Source organism: Pogona vitticeps, chromosome 2 (genome assembly GCF_051106095.1).
Source record: "Pogona vitticeps strain Pit_001003342236 chromosome 2, PviZW2.1, whole genome shotgun sequence".
Taxonomy (NCBI): Eukaryota; Metazoa; Chordata; class Lepidosauria; order Squamata; family Agamidae; genus Pogona; species Pogona vitticeps.
Window position 1 is genome coordinate 266,757,127 of NC_135784.1, and position 24,819 is coordinate 266,781,945.

The 24,819-nt window shown below is 38.8% G+C and overlaps 1 protein-coding gene across 2 annotated transcripts in view; it reads left to right on the top strand.

Moving 5' to 3' along the window:
• The window catches only part of KIAA0825 (KIAA0825 ortholog), a 284,329-nt gene that overhangs the window by 145,529 nt on the left and 113,981 nt on the right, over nucleotides 1-24,819 (top strand). Inside the window, exon 20 of one of the 2 annotated variants that reach the window (XM_020793243.3) lies at nucleotides 1,887-2,805. The exons of the other annotated variant lie outside the window; for it this stretch is intronic. Within the exon in view, the coding sequence (XP_020648902.3) occupies nucleotides 1,887-1,902 (16 nt within the window). The 3' untranslated portion in view covers nucleotides 1,903-2,805. Of the gene's footprint in view, nucleotides 1-1,886; nucleotides 2,806-24,819 lie in introns of those variants that run through there. 2 annotated transcript variants of the gene reach the window in all.

The window sequence follows — 24,819 nt, forward strand, 5'->3', positions numbered from 1 at the left end:
CTTCTGTACTTGCTGTGAGTCCCAAAGAACAACAATTCTTACACTTCCTTATACAGTGGGGTCTCGACTTATGAATGACCCTACTTGCGAACAATTCAACTTATGAACCCGCCCTATAGGGGAAATAAGGATTCGACATACGAACTTCCCTCGAGTTACGAACAGGAAAAAAGTGCCCCCTCCCTCCTCTTAGAGGCTTCTGGAGGGGAAAAAGGGTCAGAAACTTAACAATAAATAAAAGAAAGTCACTTATCAGGCCTTGGTAGCCCCCAAACAGCAGGAAAAAGAGCAGGAAACAGCTAAAAGCCCACACCAGAAGGGAGCCTGGCAGCCATTTTGTGCTTTTCCCCCGCTCCTGCACCCTCCTCTCCCCGCCTATCAGCTGATCGGCTGGCTCTGAAGAGGCTTGGGGAGGCTTCCTCAGCACCTAAAAAGCCTGCCTGTGTGTCTTTGTGCTGAAAAAATCAGCACAACATGCTTTAAAACATGATTTAAAATTGGCTTCAGTGGAAAAAAAAGATTTCTAAAGTGCTTTGCAAACTGTTCCCTGCCTTCCTCCGTTTCCTGAACCTAAGGGGAAAAAAAAAAAAGAAAAATATCCCCCTCTAGTGGCAGAAGGCGGAATAGCACCTTCCCATTAGTTTCTATGGATGGAAAAGAGCAGATACAGATTAAATGGTTTTCAATGCATTCCTATGGGAAATGCAGATTTGACCTAAGAACTTTTCGACCTAAGAACCACCTTCCAATACGGATTAAGTTCGTAAGTCGAGACCCCACTGTATCTGCCTTGTGAAAATGCAGTTTTCTAAGTGCTTTGGAGGACAGTCTTGTACTAAGGAAGCTGTATATAATATGTGATTTTGATTAGTGGGTTCAGGTTATGGAAATATTCAAATTCTGTAACTTTCTTCTTGACATAATCAGAAGTGTGTTAAGGTTTCCAAATTCAAAATTGATGTGAGGGAACAATAAATTATGAAGAAAATAGCAAACATGTCAATGCTATTTTCATTGCTCATGTTTTTGAAGGAAGTGGAGGCAAATTATATTGTTAGAAACGTAAATATATAGTAGGAGGGGAAAATAGTTTGCTATAAAAGAACAGACTGCATATCAAAATGTAGTATTTATCAGCAGAAGTGTCATATAATATGTTGAAGTCCACCTTTCTTCATATGAGCCCTCTAAGGGGCACACAGGGGGATGCAGGTTTCGAACACAGCTCTTCTGTGCTTGCTGTGACCCTGTGGAATGCTGTCTTCAGTTACATCTGTGTGGGACTGACAATAGCCCTGTTTTCCAAAAAGTATCAATTTCCCCAAGTATTTGGACACTGGAATCTGGCAGCTTCCTGGTGTGTTATATTCTGGGTAGCGGATGGAATGTAAATACAGTACCATGGATGAAAAACTTCAGTTTTGTGTGGTTCTAAATTCCAGTGGGCAATATGGAATGTGACAACTTGGTGAGGGGAAGGGTTAGAAAAGCTGTGATAAATCCTAAGGAAGATGGTGAAGAGCTTTGAAAGTTTTATATAAATTTTATGGATGGAACATTTAGTTCTCTGCTTAAAATACTTAGATTGCCTCCTTGTCTGGATACGATTTCTCCCGAATCCAGCTACAAACTATTGTTTTCATAGGGCAAAAGCTTTTGTTGTAGGACCTACATATTGTAGCAAAGAAAGAACAGGGTATTGACACACCAAAAGTTTGCAGCATGAAACCTGTCACAGAGGAAAACCTTTTTTTTATTGGTCTGTAGATTGACAGGTTATGACAAAACTGTATTCATGCTGCTTGAATACATCTTTTGTCTAGTTTTACATCCTTTTTGACTCATCTTGAAAATGACATATTGAGGTTTTCATTTGCTTTAACCAGGTGTGGTTTTCTATAGAGGAGAAGCTGAGTAGACTGCAGTTGAAAGCGAATGAACCAGCGAAGCTTGGAAAGGCCATGGCCCTTCTTCAGATGGTAGCGATAAGTTGAAAGACTCATTAATCAACAGCAGAGTCACAGGTGTGGTGGCTTTCCTACAAACTGCCAGCAGACTGTGAAAGTCATATGCAACACACCATTCTGTCAAAGTGGACTTACAAACACTCTTAAGCCTTTTTTGTCTCCTTTGAATCAAAAAATGGCTTTTTGTGGCACAGGGAAAGGATGTACTTCAGGCTATTTTTATGTCTGCAGATTACTATATATCAGATTACAAACATTGGGTGTATTTAAATATTTCTTTTGTTTAATCCGCAAAGGTTGTACATGGTTAAACAAGCATTTTCGTATGATTATTAACAGCAAACATGGTTATGTTACTGAACTTTAATTGTAATTTAAAATGCCAAATTGAAATATCAGGAAATCAAGTTATATGGTAATCTCATGCATTGTTAAGAGTTGGTGGTGCTGAGATGGGATACACAATAGAAAAGTGGAAGGAAATATGTACACTTTCACATCTCAGTATCAAAGTTCCATGAAGGCAAAAGCAACTCTGTAATATTCTGCTGTGTTTGCATTTACCTGAAAAGAGATTTAGTGATAAGCACTAGTTATGTGGCACCTATTTCCCTTAGCATCATCCTCTTGTGTGTGGAACCAAAAAACTACTTTGCCAAATGATGTTTTTGTAGGTCTTTCTAGATTCAAACCATTGTCATTAATATGGTAGAAGATGAACTGGGACTTCTTTGGGCAGTTTTGGATAGTTCTTTCTATAATTGTTTTAATTCAATAATGGCACTTTAAAAACTCACACTAAAATATTAATTTTATTGTTAAAGAACCTTATACCCATTTCTGTATAACCAAAATAAATGTTCATGTAATTAACAATTAAAAAAATATAATAATTTCTGAAATAATGATATGGGCAATTTAATAATACATTTGCTGAAACTGAAAGCATTTGTATGATATAAAGCCAAAGCTCAATAAATGCTATATTGAATTAAAGACCTTCTTATTGTTTCTCAAGTACAAAGGGATATCTTTGAATGTAAAATAGTGACATCTCGTAAAAAGTGTTTTTATCTCTCACAGCTTTTACATAATTTAATATTATTCTACCTGTGATGTTATTTCCTTTCTCAGTTGCCCTCAACCATTGAAACAACAGCTAGGCTTTAACCCTATCTTCATTTAAATTAGTGGGAATTATGATGGAATAGAAGTCCCTAGTATTATGCTGTCGGTGTATTAATTTGCTTCCTCAGTTACTCAGTGGGACTTTATATTGCATTCTCGAAGGCTTTCACACCTCAGATCCGATGGTTGTTGTGCGTTTTCCAGGCTGTTTGGCCTTGTTCTTAAGGTTTTTCTTCCTAACGTTTCGCCAGTCTCTGTGGCCGGCATTTTCTGAGGACAGGAGTCAGAACTCTGTTTGTGCTCTGGTGCAGTTTGTTTGGATAGTTGCGTATTTATAGCTGTGGGATGACAGCTATTTCAGGAGATTGGGTGATTATGGTGATCAGCGTGTTTTTTGTTGTGCGTGTATTGTGAAAAGGGGGAGAGATTATCTGTCACTATGATTGATGGCTGCTGTTAGCTGGTCTTTTGTGTGCAGTGATCACTGGTCCTTGTGGCTGGGTAGAGTTTGTTGACCTTTTGCAGGCTGTATTTTTCAGTGCTGGGAGCCAGGATTTGTTGAATTTTAAACTTTCTTCTTTTTTGTTGAAGCTCTGCTGGTGTTTGTGGATTTCAATGGCTTCCCTGTGCAGTCTAACATAATGATTGCTGGTGTTGTCAAGTACAGTGGTGCCTTGCTTGACGATGTTATTTCGTTCAAGCGAAATCGCTGTAGAGCAAAAACATTGTCAAATGAAACAAAAAAATCCAATTGAAACACATTGAAAACCTGTTCAATGTGCTCCAATGGGCTGAAAAACTCACCGTCCAGCAAAGATCCTCCATATGGCGGCCATTTTCGGTGCCTGTAAAGCGAGGAATCCGTCCTAGAAAACAGCGGGGGGCCATTTTGAAAGCCAGTGGCCATTTTGAAACCTGACGATCAGCTGTTCGGTTCCCGAAGCAGGGAACCAATCATCACTAAGCGAAATTACCCCATTTAAACCATCGTTTTGCAATCGCTTTTGTGATCACAAAAACGTCAATGTAATGCAGATTCGTTGTAGAGAGGTGGTGAGTGCTCCAACACTGGAGGCATTCAAGAGAAATTTAGACAACCACCTGGCAGATATCCTTTGATTTGTATTTCTGCATTGAGCAGGGGGTTGGACTCGATGGCCTTATAGGCCCCTTCCAACTTCATGATTCTGTGACAATATTTACAAACAAAACAGAGTAACACAATTTGATCATGTTTGTGTCAGTCATTTCTCGCCCCCATAAAATATGATGAGGGTAATTCAAATAATTAGCAGAGAACTTCTCTATAGTGATGAGGAAGCTATTCTGATTTGAAAGGTATGAGGTTGTATTTATTGTCCAAATAGTTACTGACAATTATTCAAGTATTAAATAATTTTCACTTATATGGTTCCTAAATATGGTGTACAAAATTCTTAAGGCTTCCTGACAGAAGTTAATTTAAAAATATTGTCTTGTATGTTGTAAACTTGGTGAACTAGATGGACTACATATTTGTCCCATATTTACCACATCATATGATATGTTCATTCATCTTTTTTCTTATACAGTTTACTTTCCAAAGTAGAAATTTTTGGCTTTATTTCATTATTCAGCTATGATCTCTCAGCAGCCTTCTGAGATTTCAACATCTGCATGTTATGTACCCAAAAGATAATTAACTGAATTAACTGATTGCTTTGGAGTCATATTTCTAGAGATATAGCCATATAAACAGAGTTACTGGGTCAAATGTTGAAATAATTTTGGTTTTTAGATCCAATATCTGAATATGCTGCACTCTTGATACAGTCATTCTTCCAGGTGTGCTTCAAGAGAGGCATTGGCTGGATATTTTTAGCTGAGGCTAGATGGCTACTTCTTTGTATCAACCTCATGAATTTTTGGAGAATGTAAATTTTTTCAGCCTTGTCCAGACTTACTTGATCTTACTTATCTTAGCCAGATCATGATTCTGCCTTGTGACTATTACTCTGACATGCAGAGACTATGTGGCTAGCTGTGTTTGCAGTCTTTCACTATCTTTTGTGTGTTATGTCTGATTAAGTTTCATCCGGTGTTTGGTGAGCCTAAGATACCTTGAATATTTAATAAGTGGTTTTACCATTGCCGTCCCCCAGTGAGTTTGTATGGCTGAGCAAGGATTTGAATCCAGGTCTCCTGAGTCCTCTCGTACAACAGCATTATCTTATAGATTATGTTTCTGTGATCTTATATCCTGTCTATAAAACTAAGCTTCTTTTAGATTGGGTTAAAGTAAATTTATGCGCTACACCTGATATATATTTATTTGTTGCATATTCCACCTTTCTATCAGATAATTAAGAGCAGTAATACAGCTCCACTGTAATGTAATATGATGCAAGTGCAGCAATAAAGTACAAAGTGAAATGCACAAAAGCAAGATAGGTATAACATCAAGAAAATGAACCACTTTAAACATTGCAACATACTTACAAATCAGTGTATGGTCCTGTCTAAATAAAAGTGTTTTTACCACCTGGCAGAAGATAATTGGAAATAAATATAATGAGGCATCTTCTGGTAAACAGTTCTACAGTGTGAGAACAACTAATGGGGGGTCCCTCTCTTGAGTGGTTCTAGTATATCCAATCAATTTGTGCAACTAATTGCTGCTGAAAACAATCAGGATCATTATGTTGCGTTGTTAGTAATAAAAAGTAGCAGTGGAAGAACTGACATGAACCATTCAGAGGTCTATTGCTCCTGTCCCATCCTTCCACTGCAGCACCTGTGACACTTCCATTACTTCAGAGCAAGAATAACTTGAGATGTTGATGGTGGTGCATTTGGAAGAAGGAATTAGTGAAAATCTTGCACATTGAAGTGTTTCATGCCTTTGTTTTTCTTCCATCTATCATTTTTTACACTTAAGAACATTCTCATAATGTACTGCTTTGTAGGTGATTATTCATTCAATTTAAATGGATACATTTGACATGTGTTGTCAGAGGAGAGCTTTATGGATACTGTATCAGGTATCACCAGAAAGGTGAATAAATGCATCATACCAAGCGTAAATTTTCACAAGGTGCTAAAATTAGTAAACTGAGGCAAGACTTCCTGAAAAGACGATAACCCTAGGAAAAGTTAAAGGCAGTAGGTAAAGAAGAAGATCTAATGTGAGATGGATTGGTTCAATGAAGGAAACCATTGCATTTAGTTCACAGAACCTGAGCAGATCTGTAGTTAATCTTTACAGCCATGTTTTGCATGCCCATATATTTTTATGAGCTGATTCCAATACTTCAGATTCAGTTGGCACGTTTGTAGCAAGTAAGCAATGAGCAGTAAAGGAACAACTGAACCTGAATATTTGAAATTAATGTGAGTCACATTCTCAGTCCAAAAAAGTAATGAAATGCATTGTTCACTTCGACTGCTGAGTAATTTTTCACAAAAGATAATAAAACTGGCCATGTAGGAAGCATTGTGAGTGCTATATGCAGGGCTAGTTAGAGAACTGCACTGTGTTGAGAAAAACTGTGAAGAAGCTGGAGAATGTAACCTGTTAGTAGAGCTTTTGCAGAGATTGTGGAATGTTCACAAGCTGAATCATCACAACACCTCATCACCTGGCACCTCTTTTTCCACTCTACTGATGTTTACAATATTACTGTACAATATTTATTTATTTCTCTATTTAATTTATTTATTTCTCACTCTTTTAGTTGCCGTAAGGTGGGAGGTTTGAGGAACTTTAATGATAAGATGAAATATGGTAGATGTTGGGAGATCCTTTGAACCCAGCATCTTTGTTCTGTTCTAAATGATGATCCGAGGACGATGAAGCTTCTGGTTCAAATGATGGTGGAGAATGATCAATAAGAGTTCAGCATCCAGTAAAGCAGAGTTAGGCAATGCTTAATAAAATGTAGGCTTCAGCAAAGCAAGGCAGGATTAGGAAAGACAAAGCAAGGTAAAACAAAATTGGTGCACCAGCAAGCAAATCAGGAATTCAGGATACAGATCGTACCCTGGCTGACTGAGAGATACACTCCAGTAGAGGGACACATAAACAAAAAGGCCAAATTATTGCTTAAAAACAGGTAAACTCTAGTTTTATTTATTTCTTGTACTACTAAGCAACTTTTGAAAATAATTTTCACCCAGAGTAGTTTACAAAAGAGCAAAAATTAAAACAACGCAGACATTTAAGAGCAGCAACTGCAGTAATTGTAAATGTTTAAACATTAACGTGCACATTCAAGCCATCCAGATAAATGCTTAAATGGTAACATCTTAGTGTGAAAGAATAGAAATCCTTCTTCATGTGGAAGAATAAAGATACTCCTTTCTACAAAACCAAGTGTGGATAATACCTTTATGAGATTGCTAATAAGATTCAAAAATCATTCTGTTTGGATATTAGCCTTCAGGCTCTCTATGAAGTCCCATGATGCAGATTTGCAAGACTGGAAACTTTAGAAGCAGCTTTAGATATCAAATTTCACCTCAGGAGAAGCAGAGCCATTTGCCTTACTTCATCTCTGCAGACAAGGTTACTATAACTCATTTTCCACTGCCTTGTTCCAAAGCGTATTGTTCAAAAGTATTGTTCTTGTTTGGTTGCAAATCTGGGCACTCCATCATTTCTGTTTCTGCTCTTGCCCACAGCTTTGCAGTATATGGCCTGATGGGTCCCTGCAGGATTTAAAAGAATACTACACTTGATCTTAGCCAAAAGGCTGAGAAGCAGTTATATAAAGAAAACAATGTACTGAAAGAGGATATAGAAAATAATATAAATGAGAATTTAAAAACTAAATTATTGGAATGTGATAAAAGACTATTAGAAGAGATTAAAGAAGAAGAAATTGCTGAAGTCATTAATCCCTGATGGGTTGGGTCCAGAATATTATAAACATCTTAGTTCCATTTTGATACCTAAGCTAAAAATGTTTTATAATAAAATATTGGAAGGAGAGACAATGCCGCCTTTTTGGAAACACTCATTAACGATTCTTATTCCAAAACCCAACAAGGATCTAACAGATCTGGGATCTTATAGACATATATCTCTAATAAATCAAGATGCTAATATTTTTACTGCTACATTAGCAAATAGATTAAATAGATTTATAGCAAATTATATTAAAGAGGATCAGTGTGGCTTTATAAAGGGAAGACAAATGGATAATTTAACTAGGCGAGTTTTGAACATTATATATGAGGTAGAAAAGGAAAAAAACAAAGGCAACTGTTTTATCACTAGACATATTTACGGACTTTGATTGTGTGGAATGGCCAACATTAAAGTTGCTTATAAAGGGTTGGCGATTTGGTAGAAGATTTATTGGAGTTATAGATCAATTATATTCAGATAATACTTCAGAAGTAATAGTTAATGATAGTTTAACAGAGTGGATTTTTCTAGGCTGAGGTACAAGACAAGGCTGCCCACTTTCATCAATATTGTTTTGTATGATTATAGAACTGTTAGCTAATTCAATAAGAAATGATGAATTAATTAAAGGATTAGGTAAAAATGATACAAGTAAGATTAATTTATTTGCTGATAATTCATTGTGTGTGTGTGTTTAGTCGTTTAGTCGTGTCCGACTCTTCGTGACCCCATGGACCAGAGCACGCCAGGCCCTCCTGTCTTCTACTGCCTCCCGGAGTTGTGTCAGGTTCATGTTGGTTGCTTCGCAGACACTGTCCAGCCATCTCATCCTCGGTTGTCCCCTTCTCCTCTTGCCATCACACCTTCCTAACATCAAGGTTTTTTCCAAGGACTCTTTTCTTCTCATGAGATGGCCAAAGTACTGGAGCCTCAGCTTCAGGATCTGTCCTTCCAGTGAGCACTCAGGGTTGATTTCCTTTAGAATTGATAGGTTTGTTCTCTTTGCAGTCCAGGGGATTCTCAAGAGCCTCCTCCAGCACCACAATTCAAAGGCATCAATTCTTCTGCGGTCTGCTTTCTTTATGGTCCAGCTCTCACTTCCATACATCACGACAGGAAAAACCATAGCTTTGACTATTCGGACTTTTGTTGGCAAGGTGATGTCTCTGCTTTTCAAGATGCTGTCAAGATTTGTCATCGCTTTCCTCCCAAGAAGAAGGCGTCTTTTAATTTCAGGGCTGCTGTCTCCATCCGCAGTGATCATGGAGCCCAGGAAGATAAAATTTGACACTGCCTCCATATCTTCCCCTTCTATTTCCCAGGAGGTGAGGGGACCAGTGGCCATGATCTTCGTTTTTTTGATGTTGAGCTTCAGACCATTTTTTGCACTCTCCTCTTTCACCCTCATTACGAGGTTATTTAATTCCTCCTCACTTTCTGCCATCAGAGTGGTATCATCTGCATATCGGAGGTTGTTGATATTTCTTCCGGCAATCTTAATTCCGGCTTGGGTTTCTTCCAGTCCAGCCTTCCGCATGATGTATTCTGCATATAAGTTAAATAAGCTGGGGGACAATATACAGCCTTGCCGTACTCCTTTCCCAATTTTGAACCACTCAGTTGTTCCATGACCAGTTCTAACTGTTGCTTCCTGTCCCACATATAGGTTTCTCAGGAGACAGATAAAGTGGTCAGGCACTCCCATTTCTTTAAGAACTTGCCATAGTTTGTTGTGGTCCACACAGTCAAAGGCTTTCGCATAGTCAATGAAGCAGAAGTAGATATTTTTCTGGAACTCTCTGGCTTTCTCCATAATCCAGCGCAAGTTAGCAATTTGGTCTCGAGTTCCTCTGCCTCTTCGGAATCCAGCTTGTACTTCTGGGAGTTCTCGGTCCACATACTGCTGAAGCCTACCTTGGAGGATTTTGAGCATAACCTTGCTAGCGTGCGAAATGAGTGCAATTGTTCGGTAGTTGGAGCATTCTTTGGCACTGCCTTTCTTTGGGATTGGGATGTAGACTGATCTTTTCCAATCCTCTGGCCACTGTTGGGTTTTCCAAACTTGCTGGCATATTGAATGTAGCACCTTAACAGCATCATCTTTTAAGATTTTAAATAGTTCAACTGGGATGCCATCACCTCCACTGGCCTTGTTGTTAGCCAGGCTTTCTAAGGCCCACTTGACTTCACTCTCCAGGATGTCTGGCTCAAGGTCAGCAACTACATTGTCTGGGTTGTCCGGGATATCCAAATCTTTCTGATATAATTCCTCTGTGTATTCTTGCCACCTCTTCTTGACGTCTTCTGCTTCTGTTAGGTCCCTCCCATTTTTGTCTTTTATCATGTTCATCTTTGCGCAAAATGTTCCTCTAATATCTCCAATTTTCCTGAACAGCTCTCTGGTCTTTCCTTTTCTGTTATCTTCCTCTATTTCTTTGCATTGTTCATTTAAGAAGGCCCTCTTGTCTCTCCTTGCTATTCTTTGGAAGTCTGCATTCAATTTTCTGTAACTTTCCCTATCTCCCTTGCATTTTGTTTCCCTTCTCCTCTCTGCTATTTCTAAGGCCTCGTTGGACAGCCACTTTGCTTTCTTGCATTTCCTTTTCTTTGGGATGGTTTTCGTTGCTGCCTCCTGGACAATGTTACGAGCCTCTATCCAAAGTTCTTCAGGCACTCTGTCCACCAAATCTAGTTCCTTAAATCTGTTCTTTACTTCCACTGTGTATTCATAAGGGATTTGGTTTAGATTATACCTGAGTGGCCCAGTGGTTTTTCCTACTCTCTTCAGTCTAAGCTTGAATTTTGCTATGAGAAGCTGATGATCAGAACCGCAGTCAGCTCCAGGTCTTGTTTTTGCTGACTGTATAGAGCTTCTCCATCTTTGGCTGCAGAGAATATAATCAATCTGATTTCGATATTGCCCATCTGGTGATTTCCATGTATAGAGTCGCCTCTTGTGTTGTTGGAAAAGAGTGTTTGTGATGACCAGCTTATTCTCTTGACAAAACTCTATTAGCCTTTGTCCTGCTTCGTTCTGAACTCCAAGGCCAAACTTCCCTGTTGTTCCTTTTATCTCTTGGCTCCCTACTTTAGCATTCCAGTCCCCTAGAGTGAGAAGAACATCTTTCTTTGGTGTCAGTTCTAGAAGGTGTTGTAAATCTTCATAGAATTGTTCAATTTCAGTTTCCTCAGCAATGCTGGTTGGTGCATAAACTTGGATTATTGTGATGTTGAATGGTCTGCCTTGGATTCGTATTGACATCATTCTATCATTTTTGAGATTGTATCCCATTACAGCTTTTCCCACTCTTTTGTTGACTATGAGGGCTACTCCATTCCTTCTACGGGATTCTTGCCCAGAGTAGTAGATATGATAATCATCTGAGCTGAATTCGCCCATTCCTGTCCATTTTAGTTCACTGATGCCCAGGATGTCGATGTTTATTCTTGCCATCTCCTGTTTGACCACCTCCAGCTTCCCAACGTTCATAGATCTTACATTCCAGGTTCCTATGCAGTATTTTTCTTTCCAGCATTGGACTTTCCTTTCATTTCCAGGCACGTCCACAGCTGAGCGTCCTTTCGGCTTTGGCCCAACCACTTCATTAGCTCTGGAGCTACTTGTACTTGTCCTCCACTCTTCCTCAGTAGCATGTTGGACGCCTTCCTACCTGAGGGGCCCATCTTCCAGCGTCATATCTTTTAGCCTTTTGTTTCTGATCATGGGGTGTTCTTGGCAAAGATACTGGAGTGGCTTGCCATTTCCTACTCCAGGTGGATTGCGTTTAGTCGGAACTCTCCACTATGGCCTGTCCGTCTTGGGTGTCCCTGCACGGCATAGCCCATAGCTTCTCTGAGTTACTCAAGCCCCTATTAACTATTAAAAACCTATTAGAATGTATGGATAAAATTAAAAATCATTTACAAAAATTTGGGGAAATAACTGGATTAACTATTAAATGGCAAAAACACAAATAATGATGTTTAATTGCATCAAAAATGAACAAGAAACGTTTGTAAATAAATATGGTTTTAAAATGTTTAATTATATTATTTAATTATATAAATATAGTTAAAGTGACTCAAAAATTAAAGGAGCAAATTTTAACAAATTAAAAATTGATATTAAAGATAAATTGCAGGAATATTCTAAATTGAAATTATCGTGGTTTGGGAATTATCGTGGTATTCCTAATATAAAAAATTTTTATATAGCGAATCAACTAAGATTTATTGGAGATATTATATACAGTGGTGCCTCACTAGACGATTGCCTGACAGGATGAAAAACCCGCAAGACGATTGGTATTTGGGATCACTATGATGCCTCGCAAGACTTTTTTTCTATGACTGGGCTTCACAATACTTTTTTTGAGACCAATGCTTTGCAATACTTTTTTTTAGACCGATGCTTCACAAGACTTTTTTTTGAGACCGATGTATAGAGAACCTCGCAAGATGATTTTTTCACAAGACGATTTTCGCAGAATGAATTAAAATCATCTTGCAAGGCACCACTTTATAACAAAGGAAGGTTAATTTGGTGGGGTATGGAATCCTCAGAAATAAATGGGAATATTGAAAAATATTTGTTTAATGTAGTAAAAAGAAATACAATAAATCAGGTGAACAACTCTTTTAAAAGAAACATGTTAAATGTCTGGAACAGCTATAAAAATAATTTATGTCCCTTTCCTTCACCACTAAAATTAGAGACCAAAATACAAAATTTCCCAGCAAACTTGAAGGGTTTAGCTGATTTGTTTAAGGATAAAAAAGTTGTCAGATTGAAGGATTGGATGATTAAAATGAGATCGAAGGATCAGATTTGAGTTAAACTTGAAACTAATAAACTATCATGGTATAATTATATCCAGTTAGGTAGTTGGACAAATGAATGGTTGAAGACTAATGGCAAATGTAGAGAATGTACTAAGTACTAACAATTTGTATCATTACATGAAGACATGCAGAAAGAGGCTTTGAGGAAGGGAGTAGTAAGTAGAATTTATAACCTAATTTTGGAACAAGAGGAAAAAGAGACTGAAATAGAAGGTTTGAAATCAATTTGGGAATATGATTTAAAGACAGAAATTAAAACAGAGGATTGGACAAAAATTTAGAAGATGAGAGTTTTAAGATTCATGTCGGTAAGAATAAAGGAATTTTTAAAAAAAATTAGTTTAAGGTGGCACATGACTCTGGTGAAATTGAACATAATAAACTCAGTCTATTCTAAAGCCTGTTAGAAATGTGATGAAGAAATTGGCTTCTATTATCATATACTCCAAACAATTTCTCCAGTGGTTTTATGTATATGTTAAATAGCATGTGGTGACATCATAGGCCAATATCCAGGGCTTCAAACAAGTGTCCCCCACCACCACTTTCTGAGTTCTTCCTTCCCTCAGGAAGGACTGAAACCACTGTAAAACATTTTGAAAAGCACTAAGAGGTCCAAGCAGAACCATTCAGTTCCCAATGTAGGTCATCCACCAAGGTGACCAAAGCAATCTGTTATATAAACCAGATTAAGATGGATCTAGATAATCCATCTCAGCCAGGAACCCCTGGAGCTGAGAAGCCATGACCTGTTCCAGTACCTTGCCCAGCAATGGAACTTCAGAGATTGGTCAGTACGGTGGGATACAAGAAGCATTTTTCCAATAATGATATTACTACTGCCTCCTTTAAGCATGCTGGGATCCTAACCTGCTGCAGGGAGGTATTCACCACTCCTTGTACCAACTCAGCCAGTTCATCTCTGGCAGCTTTTATAAACCAGGAAGGGCAAGAGTCCAACAGACATGTGGTAGCCTTCACCTATCCAAGGGGCCTGTTCACATCCTCAGGCTTCAAAAAGTCAAATTTATCCATTAACATAAGTTATGCAGGGTCAAAGTTATATTTACAGGATCTATATCACTACAGTATCCAAAGCAGAGCAGATCTGACCATTTTTGCCTGCAAAGAGTTGTGCAAATTCACTAGATCAGGGGTCCCCAACCCCCGGTCCGCAGCCCAGTTTTCGTCCGTGGCCATGGCAGGACTGGGCCGCAGAGACAAATATCCACACATCTGTGCATGCGAGCGTACCCCGCCCATCTGTGACCGTGCCCCGCCCATCCATGCATGCACACGAGTGCACCCCGCCCACCTGCAAGAATGCCCTGGCCCCGCGCAATGACCCTACCCCCAACCAGTCCGCGGTTCAGAAAAGGTTGGGGACCACTGCACTAGATGACTCTGTGGAGATGCAAATTTTGATAGAGAAGAATGACTTCACCACCGTTGCCATGCTTCCAGGAAGCCCAACCCATGTTCAGTTGGAGTCAGCATTGTTGCTCTAGTCTCTGTCCCACTTGTTTCATCACCACCTGTTTCTTGATAAATAAGGGGACCAGTTCAACCTTGCTTTGAGGGAGGGGATGCTTAGGAGCAATCATATTAACATCCAAGTCATCTCCCCATTGCAGAGGTCAACCAGGACTAGAATCACAGGAGCCATCAGGAAACAATTTGGATCCATCTGCCTCCTGAGGTGGACCATCTTAATTGGTCAGGCACCCCTGCAGAGGCTCTGAGTTCCAGTATGTATAAACCCCACCAGATGCCTTATCTCTCATGCCAAGCAGTCTAATAGTTGCTAATTGTTAAATTAAACCTCCTCTGGCATATTTTAGCACTCAGGGAGGCGCAAGTGTTTAGCACTCAAACAAACATACCAGTGTCAGTAACCGATTACCCAACAGCTTATTGTGTTTCAAGAGGTTTCAGCACTGAAGTCTGAGACTGGTAATGTAACCTTTTCAGGCTAGAATGGTGGATTCTCCTGGCACTGAAGCCTCCTGGCCGTTAAGGATGTCCACAGATTGTTCTGATATTAACAGTTTCTACTCCCACTCTCTTGCGCTTTCCAGATTTATGGTCTCATGCCTGAGAATGGGCTGTCTTAGACCCTAGATAAAGAGAGCCTTCTGATTTTAATTACATGTCATACATGAAAGTGCATTTGGACTTGGTGGGTACTCTCATTGCCACACTTGTCCCATCTGAAATTATTGAGCAGACTTTATTAATGCAGAATAACTTGGTTCCAGATGAATTCCCTTGTTTTAAATTGATACCGTGCTCTGTCAGAAATTTATTTATTTATTTATTTATTTGTTTGTTTATTTAATTAATTAATTAATTAATTAATTAATTAATTAATTAATTAATTAATTTCTATGCCGCCCAATCTACCCAGAGGTCTCTGGGCGGCTCACAACAATTAAAGTTCAATACAATAAAAGATAAAATGATTAAAATAAAATGAAAATACAATTAAAATACAATTAAAATTGCCATCATCATTGTTTACTTCCATCTTTCATGGCATCTGAGTCTGAACCCAGAGGAGCAGTGTTTTCATAAAATGTTTGATTTCTTGATTTAAAAAAAAAGAAAAGAAAATAAAGCCCTTTCAGGGTCACATGAACAGTGGCATTTCCTAAAGATGTGAGAGCAAGAAGAGGAAATTTACCTGCACTTTGAGTCTATTGGACACATTTTCTGTTTTGCTGTCATGTGCTGTAAATGGAACAAAGCCACCCTTGCAACATAGCGGAATAGGAAGTGCATGTTGGTTTAAGAACCAATTGGATAGTTATGTCCCTGGCTGCAGAACTAGAGGTTGGGAGTTCAATTCCCCATAGTACCTTCTTGGCAGGAGCTGGACTCAATGATCTGTAGAGTCCCTTCTAGCTCTGCAGTTCTAAGATGATGGTGAAAATGGGGCAGATTATATCTGTAAAGATTCTCAGTCATCCAGGTGAGGTTATCTGGAAGTTGAGTCACGGCAACTGTGTTAGCATTTAAAGTCACAGCAGAAGCTTTTTCTGTACGAAGGTTTCGACCAGAACTTCCAGCATAGTAAGACACACCAGGAATAAGTGCAGAGAATATTTACTTACTGTACATATTTACATAGTGCTCATAGGAACATAAACATAGGCAGACAGGCAGACAGAATGTAAACATGACAGTCAAAATAGAACTGTGAAGGGCACAGTAGTTAGCCTCTTAATTTATACTACATCTAACCAATCAAATTAGTGGTTCGGTTCACCTCATGGTAGTTAATTCCACACAGCTGTGTCCTTGTCACACGGAAGCGGAAGTGGTGGCAGAAGGGGGAGTCCGGGCACGGCGGTGCCTCCAGACCCTACTCTGCATCTGCCTCCAGTCATGCGCAACCCTATCACTGCCTATAGCTCAGCCACCCTGCCAGCACCCACTGCTCTAGATCCTGGCCCGTTGCCTGTCAGGGCGCTAGCGCTGCAGCTGCCTTCTCAGATTTGGCTGCCGGGGGTAGCAATCTAGTGACTTATGGCTTGTGTGCCCACAGAGAGGGCTCTGCGTGCCAGCTGTGGCATGCACACTCATAGGTTTACCATTGCTGCTAAAGAGCCACCTGACTGGCCACATAGGCCTAAGACTGAAGAACAGACTCCACATTATTGGAAATGTGTGTTCTCTAGGGGTTAACCCATTTTTCCTCCCACTGCAGAATTTTCTCAGAGATACAAGAGCGTGCTAACAGACTTGCTAATTAGTCTGTGTTTACCTTCCAATGACAAATCACTAATCAAAGCAGACAAAAGTTAGGGAAAACACGTGCTATGACAATGAGATACATGTTAGCACATGATAAGAGTACCTCTGATAAAGATGAGTTGAGTACTGTATATCATTTACTTTGACTCTCATTTCACTCACGGCATGATCTTTAGGTGGCTAAAATATTGGAATGAAAGATAAGAAGAAAGCAGCCTGTCAATGAACAATTGGAAGGAATATCACAGAGGGGAACAACTATGAAAAAAGCCAGGAAATGTATGCTTACAATTGTGTTGTGACTGAGGCACTTTGTGTCCTGCAAATCCACTTTTTAACTTCAAAAATTTTAACTTCAATAATTTTAGGCAAATATAACTTTTGCATGGGCATATAGAGTTAATGTAATAATTTATTTAATATTAATCTATGCAAAAATCAGAAGAGAGTTGTTTTTAAGTAGATTTATCCTTTGTATTATATTCTTTCCTGGAAGGAAAGTGGGATATACAGTAAATGCTATATTGCATGTCTTTGGATATTACCGGTAGTCAAGAGCATTTTGCTTTTGCCCTGAGATGATGTGACGTCTTCTGGCCCCTTATGGGTTAAGGGGTATTTGCTCTTTCCCTACAGGCTGCACACAGAGTTTGGAATCCTTGTCTGAAACCGTGAAAAGGGGAAGGACCAAATATCTATTAGATCCTTGATAATAAAACGTGGACCAAAGGTCAACTTCAGTCCATACTGCTTGGCAAGCTGTCAGTGGTTGAATGGGAAGTCAGCCTTAGAAACGGCTGTGCTCCTCCTCCTCTCATCTTCTAGCTTTTCTACCATGTTTTATTCACCCCGAGTTTTCTTTCATTCCTGCTTGTTTTTAACATTTCACATCTCCATGATTAGCTTCCCTAGTTCAGTCTGATGGTCTCTTTTCCTTCCACCAATTCCCTGTAGTTTTTCAAGTATGTATGTGTGCATATGAAATCCCTTGAATTTTAGAAAGGGAAGGTTAAGTAAATGTCTTAATTTGATATGGTAGCTCTGCTGCAGCTGAATGGGGGAAGGGGATTTATTTAAATTTTATCACTTGAGGTATAAAAATATCTTAACTTGTCATCATAATAGGGTTTTTCAGAAATTATGCACTAAGTGAAAATAATCTTTAATTGTGTGATAGAGAGGAGGCAGTGCAGTATTTATTAAGAATATAAACACTGTTGGATCAAACCAAAGGGCTATCTAGTGTAGCATTTTGGACTAGACAGCACATTTGTCAACCAGATGTCTATGAGAAGCCTCTAAACAGGACATAAAGGCAATACCATTCTTCCCAGCAACTATTATTCAGATATATTGTTATTTCTTCTATGTTTTGTTTACAAATAGTTTATCTGTTGGGTTTTTGTTTGCTTGCTCGTTTTGTTTATAATTTATTGGTCACTCAGAACTGACAGGTTTCTCTCACTCAGTTGCATAGTATGCTCTAGGATCAGTTCAGGCACACGTGAATAATTCTAGGCTGAGTTATTATACAGTAGTAAGTAGTCCGTGTTTTACCACTGTGTCTCTCTGTATACATATTGTGCTTTGCCAAGTAATTGGATCTTGCCAAGGCTTACAGTCAGCAGTCGTCTGGGATTAGATCTAGAAAATGATATCTGGAATTCAACTGATACATTTGGAAATGTTTCTTCTACCTCCCCATTCCCCATTGCCTCCTCCCAAAATTTGAAGTCTGAAGGACCCTACACAATAGCATGAGAAGGGACTTGGGGGAGTCAAGATGGCCAAGTTGTCCAAATTGATCTGTCTTTCTGTTTTTACAAGCCACATTTTGATGTAACCAGTTATCTGTAGTTAGACTTTTTTACACAATCCAGCGTAGATTGTGGCTTCTTATAATATTATTTTTTCCAGATTCAAAATTGCTTTAGGTTTCTGTCAGGTTTCACATATCCAGTAGACAATCACTTGATAGAAAATTCTAGTTCTGAAAAATTGTTGTTTTCCACTTCAGTATTACAGTCTTGATTGTGTTACTCCTAATCATTACATAGTACCTAGACAGGAAGATATCCTTAGTATTTAATATGTTTAAATAATTGTAAGCCAAGTACTTTCGTTCATAAGGGATACATTTTTTTTTATTTTTTGGATAGAGAACACAAAAAATTCTTGTGAATTCTTGAAGGGTTTCTCAAGACTTGGTGACATACATGATGACCATGGGTCTGTCCCAAATTATACTTGCCCCCACCCATGCCACAGGCCATACTTTAGACCTGGTCTTCTGTACCAGTGTACGTATACTGTATGTTGGTGACCTGGGTGTAGTGGAACTTTCTATAGTTTCATTGTCATGGACAGACCATTATCTGATGCAATTTGGACTCTCTGGAACTGATAGCCTATGCAAGGGTGGGGTCAGACTAAGGCAATCAGACCTAGAAGGTTGATAGACCCAGAGGGTTTTGTGGATGCCCTTGGGGAGTTTCCTGTTACCTTGAGAGGTGATTCTGTTGAATTCCTGGTTGATACTGGAATGCGGAAATGGCAAAAGCCATCAACATGATTGCTCCTAGACATCTCATCCCTCAGAGTAGAGCCAAACTGGCCCCATGGTTTACTGGGGAGCTGGTGAAGATGAAATGAGTGGCATATATTTGAGCGATGACGGCAGAAAACTCAGAGTGAATCTGATTTTTAAAAAAAGCTAGGGCCCACTGGAAGGCCTATTCCATGGCAGTGGAAGCAACAAAAAGGTCATTATTCTCTGCCACCATTGCATCTGCATGGAATAACCCAGCGGAGCTTTTTTGAATGGTCGAGGGCCTGCTACATGCTAGCCCCCTGGTAAATAATGCAGAACACATTGTAGCTCACTGTGAAGAATTTGCACGATACTTTGCAGGCAGAATTGCTCAGATCTACTCTGACTTGCATGCTGTAGTTGTTTTCAGGTCCTATGAATGAAACTGTGGCCCCAGTGTGCCCTGTGTCAATGGATGAGTTTTAGTTTCTGCAGCCTGATGATGTGGTCAGGACCCTTGGGAAGGTGAGAACTACCACATGCCTGCTGGATCCTTGTCCTTCCTGGCTCATAAAAGCTGCCAGAAAGGAACTGGTTCATTGGGTAGCCTTGCAACTGGGTAGGATCCCATCAGGCTTAAAGGAGTCAATAGTAAGACCATTGTTAGAAAAAGTCCTCTTTGGACTTCACAATACTGAATAATTAGCAACTGGTATCTAATACCCTGTTCTTGGGGAAGGTGCTAGAACAGGTTGTAGCCTCTCAGCACCAGAGGTTTCTGGGTGAGACAGATTATCTAGATCTATTACAGTCTGGTTTCAGGCCTTATTATGGGACAGAAATGGCTTTGGTCACCTTGGTAGATGACTTACACCAAGAACTGGATAGGGGATCTGTGTCCCTGGTGGTTTTACTGAACCTCTCGGTGGCTTTTGATACTATCAACCAACAATATCCTCCTGACCTGTCTCTCTGGAATGGGACTTGGAGGCACTGTTTTATGGTGGCCTCCGTCCTTTTTTGGAGGAGACAATTCAGAAGATGGTGCTGGGGGAGTCATGTTCTGTACCCTGCCTGCTGACCAGTGGGATCCCCCAGGGTTCTGTTTTTCATCTACATGAAACCATTGGGAGAGATTATCTGGGGTTTTGGAGTTCAGTGTCACCTGTATGCGGGTGACACCCAACTCTACCTCTCCTTGTTACCTAAATCCAAGGAAACTGCTTCGGCTCTAGATCAGTGTTTGGCATTAGTAACGGACTAGATGAGGGTGCATAAATTGAAACTTAATCCAGACAAGAAAGAGGTGCTCCTGGTCAGTCGAAAGGCAGATCAAGAAATAGGGAGGCAGCTGGTATTGGATGAGATCATACTTCCACTAAAAAACCAGCTGCACAGCTTGTGGGTGCTCCTGGATCCATCCCTGTGCCTGGATTCCCAGGTCTCGGCAGAGGCCAGGAGTGCATTTGCACAATTAAAATTAGTGCATCAACTACATCCATTTCTTGAGGAATCTGATCTGGCCACTGTGACATACACCATAGTTACTTTCCAACTGGATTACAGTAACATACTCTATGTGGGGCTGCTGATGGAAAGTGTCAGGAAACTCTAGTGGCTCCAAAATGCAGCAGCCAGACTGCTGACTGGAGCTGGTTACAGAGATCACATCACCACCACCCCCGGTTACAGCGGCTTCACTGGCTGCCATTCTGTTTCCAGGCTCAATTCAAAGTACTGGTTTTAACCTATAAAGCCCTAAATGGCCTGGGTCCAAGATATCTGAAAAACCATATCTCCAAGTATGAGCCATTTCAGGTGTTAAAATCATTAGGAGAGGCCCTTCTCTCAGGCCCACTTACCTTCCCAGGTGTGTCTGATGGAGACACAGGAGAGAGCCTTCTCTGTTGCTGCTCCCAGATGTTGGAAATCCCTATCTATCACAGGAAGCCAGACTGGCCCCATCTTTGTTGTCCTTCCGCAAGCAAGCAAAGACCTTTCTCAGTAACTAGTTGCCTGTGTGAGTTTTTTTTTTCCAAAAGATGCTTATGTATTACTGCTTTGACTGGATTTTTAGTATTGTTGTGTTTTCCATTTTTGTATTTTCCATTTCTCAGAGTGGCATTGTTTTGGTTTTTTATTTGTATACCTATTGTGTTTAGCTTTAATCTTGCCTTTTAGTGATGGAAGATGCCTCTTTATTCTTTGTTTTTAGCTTTAAATATTGTCTTTTAATGACGTTAACCACCGTTGTATACTAATTGTTTTCAACTTTAAATATTTTGTTTGCCGCCTTGGATTCTTTTCAAAGAGAAAGGTTCGGTAAATTTTAAAATAATAATAATTAAATAAAAAATATATAAAATAATATCTTTATAGAATCATTTCATGCCAGGCAAAGATTCAACCCATTGTACTTCTGAACAACATATCCAGAAGATGTTCTTCAGGTGGTAATTAGAGGTATTTTGGGACTTGGTTATCATTATATATGTATATCTTGCTTTGGTCTCTGCTAGAATCATGGACACTCTATCACACAAATATAATATTTCTAGTTATATATGCTATATTTAGTATCTCTTCAGACATTTTTATTATAGTATCTTAGAATAAATATGTGCAAAAAAGGGCTTGTTATCTAAGATAGCATTTTAGCAATTTTGGTACATCTGTCAAGGTGGTACTCACAAAAGCTTTTTAAAGTGTCTGATGCACTAAACATGTCTTCACAACATGGCATGCCACAGATCTGCAGTTATCTTGGATTGTCATAAATGAGCAGAGCTCTGATGCAGTTGGCTCAATAGATTCTGCTTGCAGAGGGAGCAGCTAGAAACCATGGGCCTTTGTTACACACAGTCAGTTTATTGTATCATCTGGCAGTAAGCAGCTCCCCTTCTCTGGTTTTGGCCCTCCCAACAAGCCAAAGAAAGAATCTAGACTGGTTATTTTGTAATAATAATGGCTAATTATGCATTATGATAATTTAAGATTCCAGAAATTTCATATTTTGCTTTTCAAGTCTGCCATCTTGAACGTGTGCTTCCTGATATCTTGAGTACCTTTAAAAATATATTTGCTATTTTTTTCACTGATGATTATTGGTTTGTAATCTCTGTTCCATTTTTACTACTTAAATAGCTTATGTGTACCTGACATTGTAATAACACAGCTGTTGAACTTTTGCAAGATTAGGATATTACAGTATTGAATGAAGATAATTGCATATGAATCATTAGAGTCAGAATGAAGGAAATGTTATTCTATTCCATGCAAGATTGTCTCACAATCTTTCTGACTTTATCTAATGTAAATAAATACATGACATTAAAGTAGCTATCTAGAAGCATCAGCAATAAGACATTTTCTACTGGTCATTGTTCCTTGGTGTGAACCTCATGCAATGATTACAATGAATGAATGAAAATGTTTCTTTTGTGTGTAGTTTTGAAATCTTTAGAAAAATAATATCTGTTCAGTGCCATATTTTGTTCTGGAGGTAAGAATAAATTATTCTCACATCTGCAGCACAACATTTTTTATAACAAAAAATAATTACCTATACTAATGTGAGCTAGAATCGGTATGTAACTACTCTAAAATCAGGCTGTTTCTTTCTGTGCATTCATCAGATTGTGTGGACCAGAAAATCTGTGTTGGCTTGCTATATATTTGTCAAGCACCAAAGTTAACAATTTTTGAACTGTATATTTTTCTGTATTTACAATCTTCAGTATTTGCATTGGATGCTTTGACTGTTTTCCTCGCTATAGTTTTAAATGTGTGGGAAAGTTTAGATGTTGATGTTTTTTATATTTAAATGAGTAAGCTTTCTGTATAGTGAGTAACTCATTGTCGCAATGTCACTGCATCTCAAGATTTGACCTTTTGCACCATATGGATTCATGATGACCCAAGTATTTTTTTTTTTTCAGATCAAATTGCTTTTGTCCATCCACTAGAGGGTATCAAAGCCTTTTGGACAAGAATTTTTAAGTACTGATTTGTTAAAACAAAACTAATATTTTGCATATACTTTGTACCGCCAGATGTCGCAAAGGCTTCAGTGATGAAATGTTTTTTTATCCAAAATGTGGCTCTACTGGTATTGTGTTTGAGGGGGCATAACAGGTCACTAGATTGTCCTTCAAACCTTTGATTTACACATTCACGCATAGGTCAAGATGAGAAGATAACCACATGTCTGACATGGATGTTACTACCATTTAGACAACTGATGCTATTACTTTAGTCAGTAGAATCCTTTTTAGTTTGAAACTATTGTGACCTAGTTTTCTCTTTTTTTCAAAAATAATAGTCCTAACTTCCTAAAATTAGCTCTTATACAGATTCATGTTAAAATAGCTTCTTTTATTCTTGGTTTTATTGCCCTAAATATATAGAAACCGTTTTTGTTGTTTTGTGTTTTGAAAACTCCAGAACAAGTTGGCAGAACGTAGAATGACTTTCAGTGGAGTTTAACTGTGTATGCATAAACTGACAGTTCCACAAGTAAAATTTGGGAACAAGAATTTGATTGATTTTTTATTGAGACTGATAAAATGGGTCTTTCTTATTGAAAGAAAATATGGTGTTTTTCAACATGTCTCCAGAATGAAAGGGATGCCTGTCAGAAAACTGAGCAACACATTATATCTCTTAAAAGGTGAATTAACATAAGTACATCACTTAGTTTATGGATCAAATTTTATCCCTGTCAGTTTTATTCAGAATATCATAAACTTATGTTAAAGCTAGTGTTATTATGTTCAGAAGTGGGGGATGGAGGATATGCCGTGAAATTCATTGTGCATTAAAAACTATATATTTAACTCGATAAATGCCAATCCAGTAATTTGTCCAAAATATATAGTCATGTGCAGCTGTTTGCCAAATCCCAGGTAATCTTAAAATACATTATTCAAGAAGTGACATTGAAGTGACTTTATTTTTATTTAACAAAATATTCTTGTATATGTAGTAGCTGTAAAAGTAAACATGAAGAATGTTATCAGTTTAAACTCAAATTATGGATTGCTAAAAATAAAAAAAGTTACAGTGGTGCCTTGACTTATGAATGCCCCTAGTTACGACCATTTCAACTTACGAACAGCTCCAGTCGCAAAATTTTGCTTCAACGTACGACCAGAGCTTCGACTTACAACTGGAAAAAACATGGGGAAGTGGGGGAAAGTGGGAAATTTGAACTGCTTTCAGTTAACCATTCGTCAGCGAAGAGGCTGCTTGTCTGTACCTTGTTCGCCCCAGCAGTTAGAGAGTGTGGATACAGAGAGAGACTTTGGACTGCCTGGTACTGTACTGTACATACTGTATTTGGGGGGGCTTTTAAAATTTTGGCCTTTTGGATTTTTGACTTTGTTTTTTAAAACAGAGAGACTGCCTGTTCTGGGTGAGTACGCTGTATTTACTGTACAGGGATTTTGCAGCTTGGGTTTGGGCTAGGTGGGGGGAGTTACGCTTCTGTGCTCTGATGGGTTTTGCAGGGTGGATTTAAAATGTGAAAAATAGACTGTAATATTAAATTAAAATTAAATCTGAAAATTAAGCTGTCATTGTAAAATGTAAATTTTATTTATTTATTTTTGCATTCTTTGGCTCCTAGGGTCTGTGTACTGTGACCTCTCTTTTGTTTTAAAATGTGTAGGTTTAAAATGTGACTCCAAAGTCTTTTTTATTTTAAAATC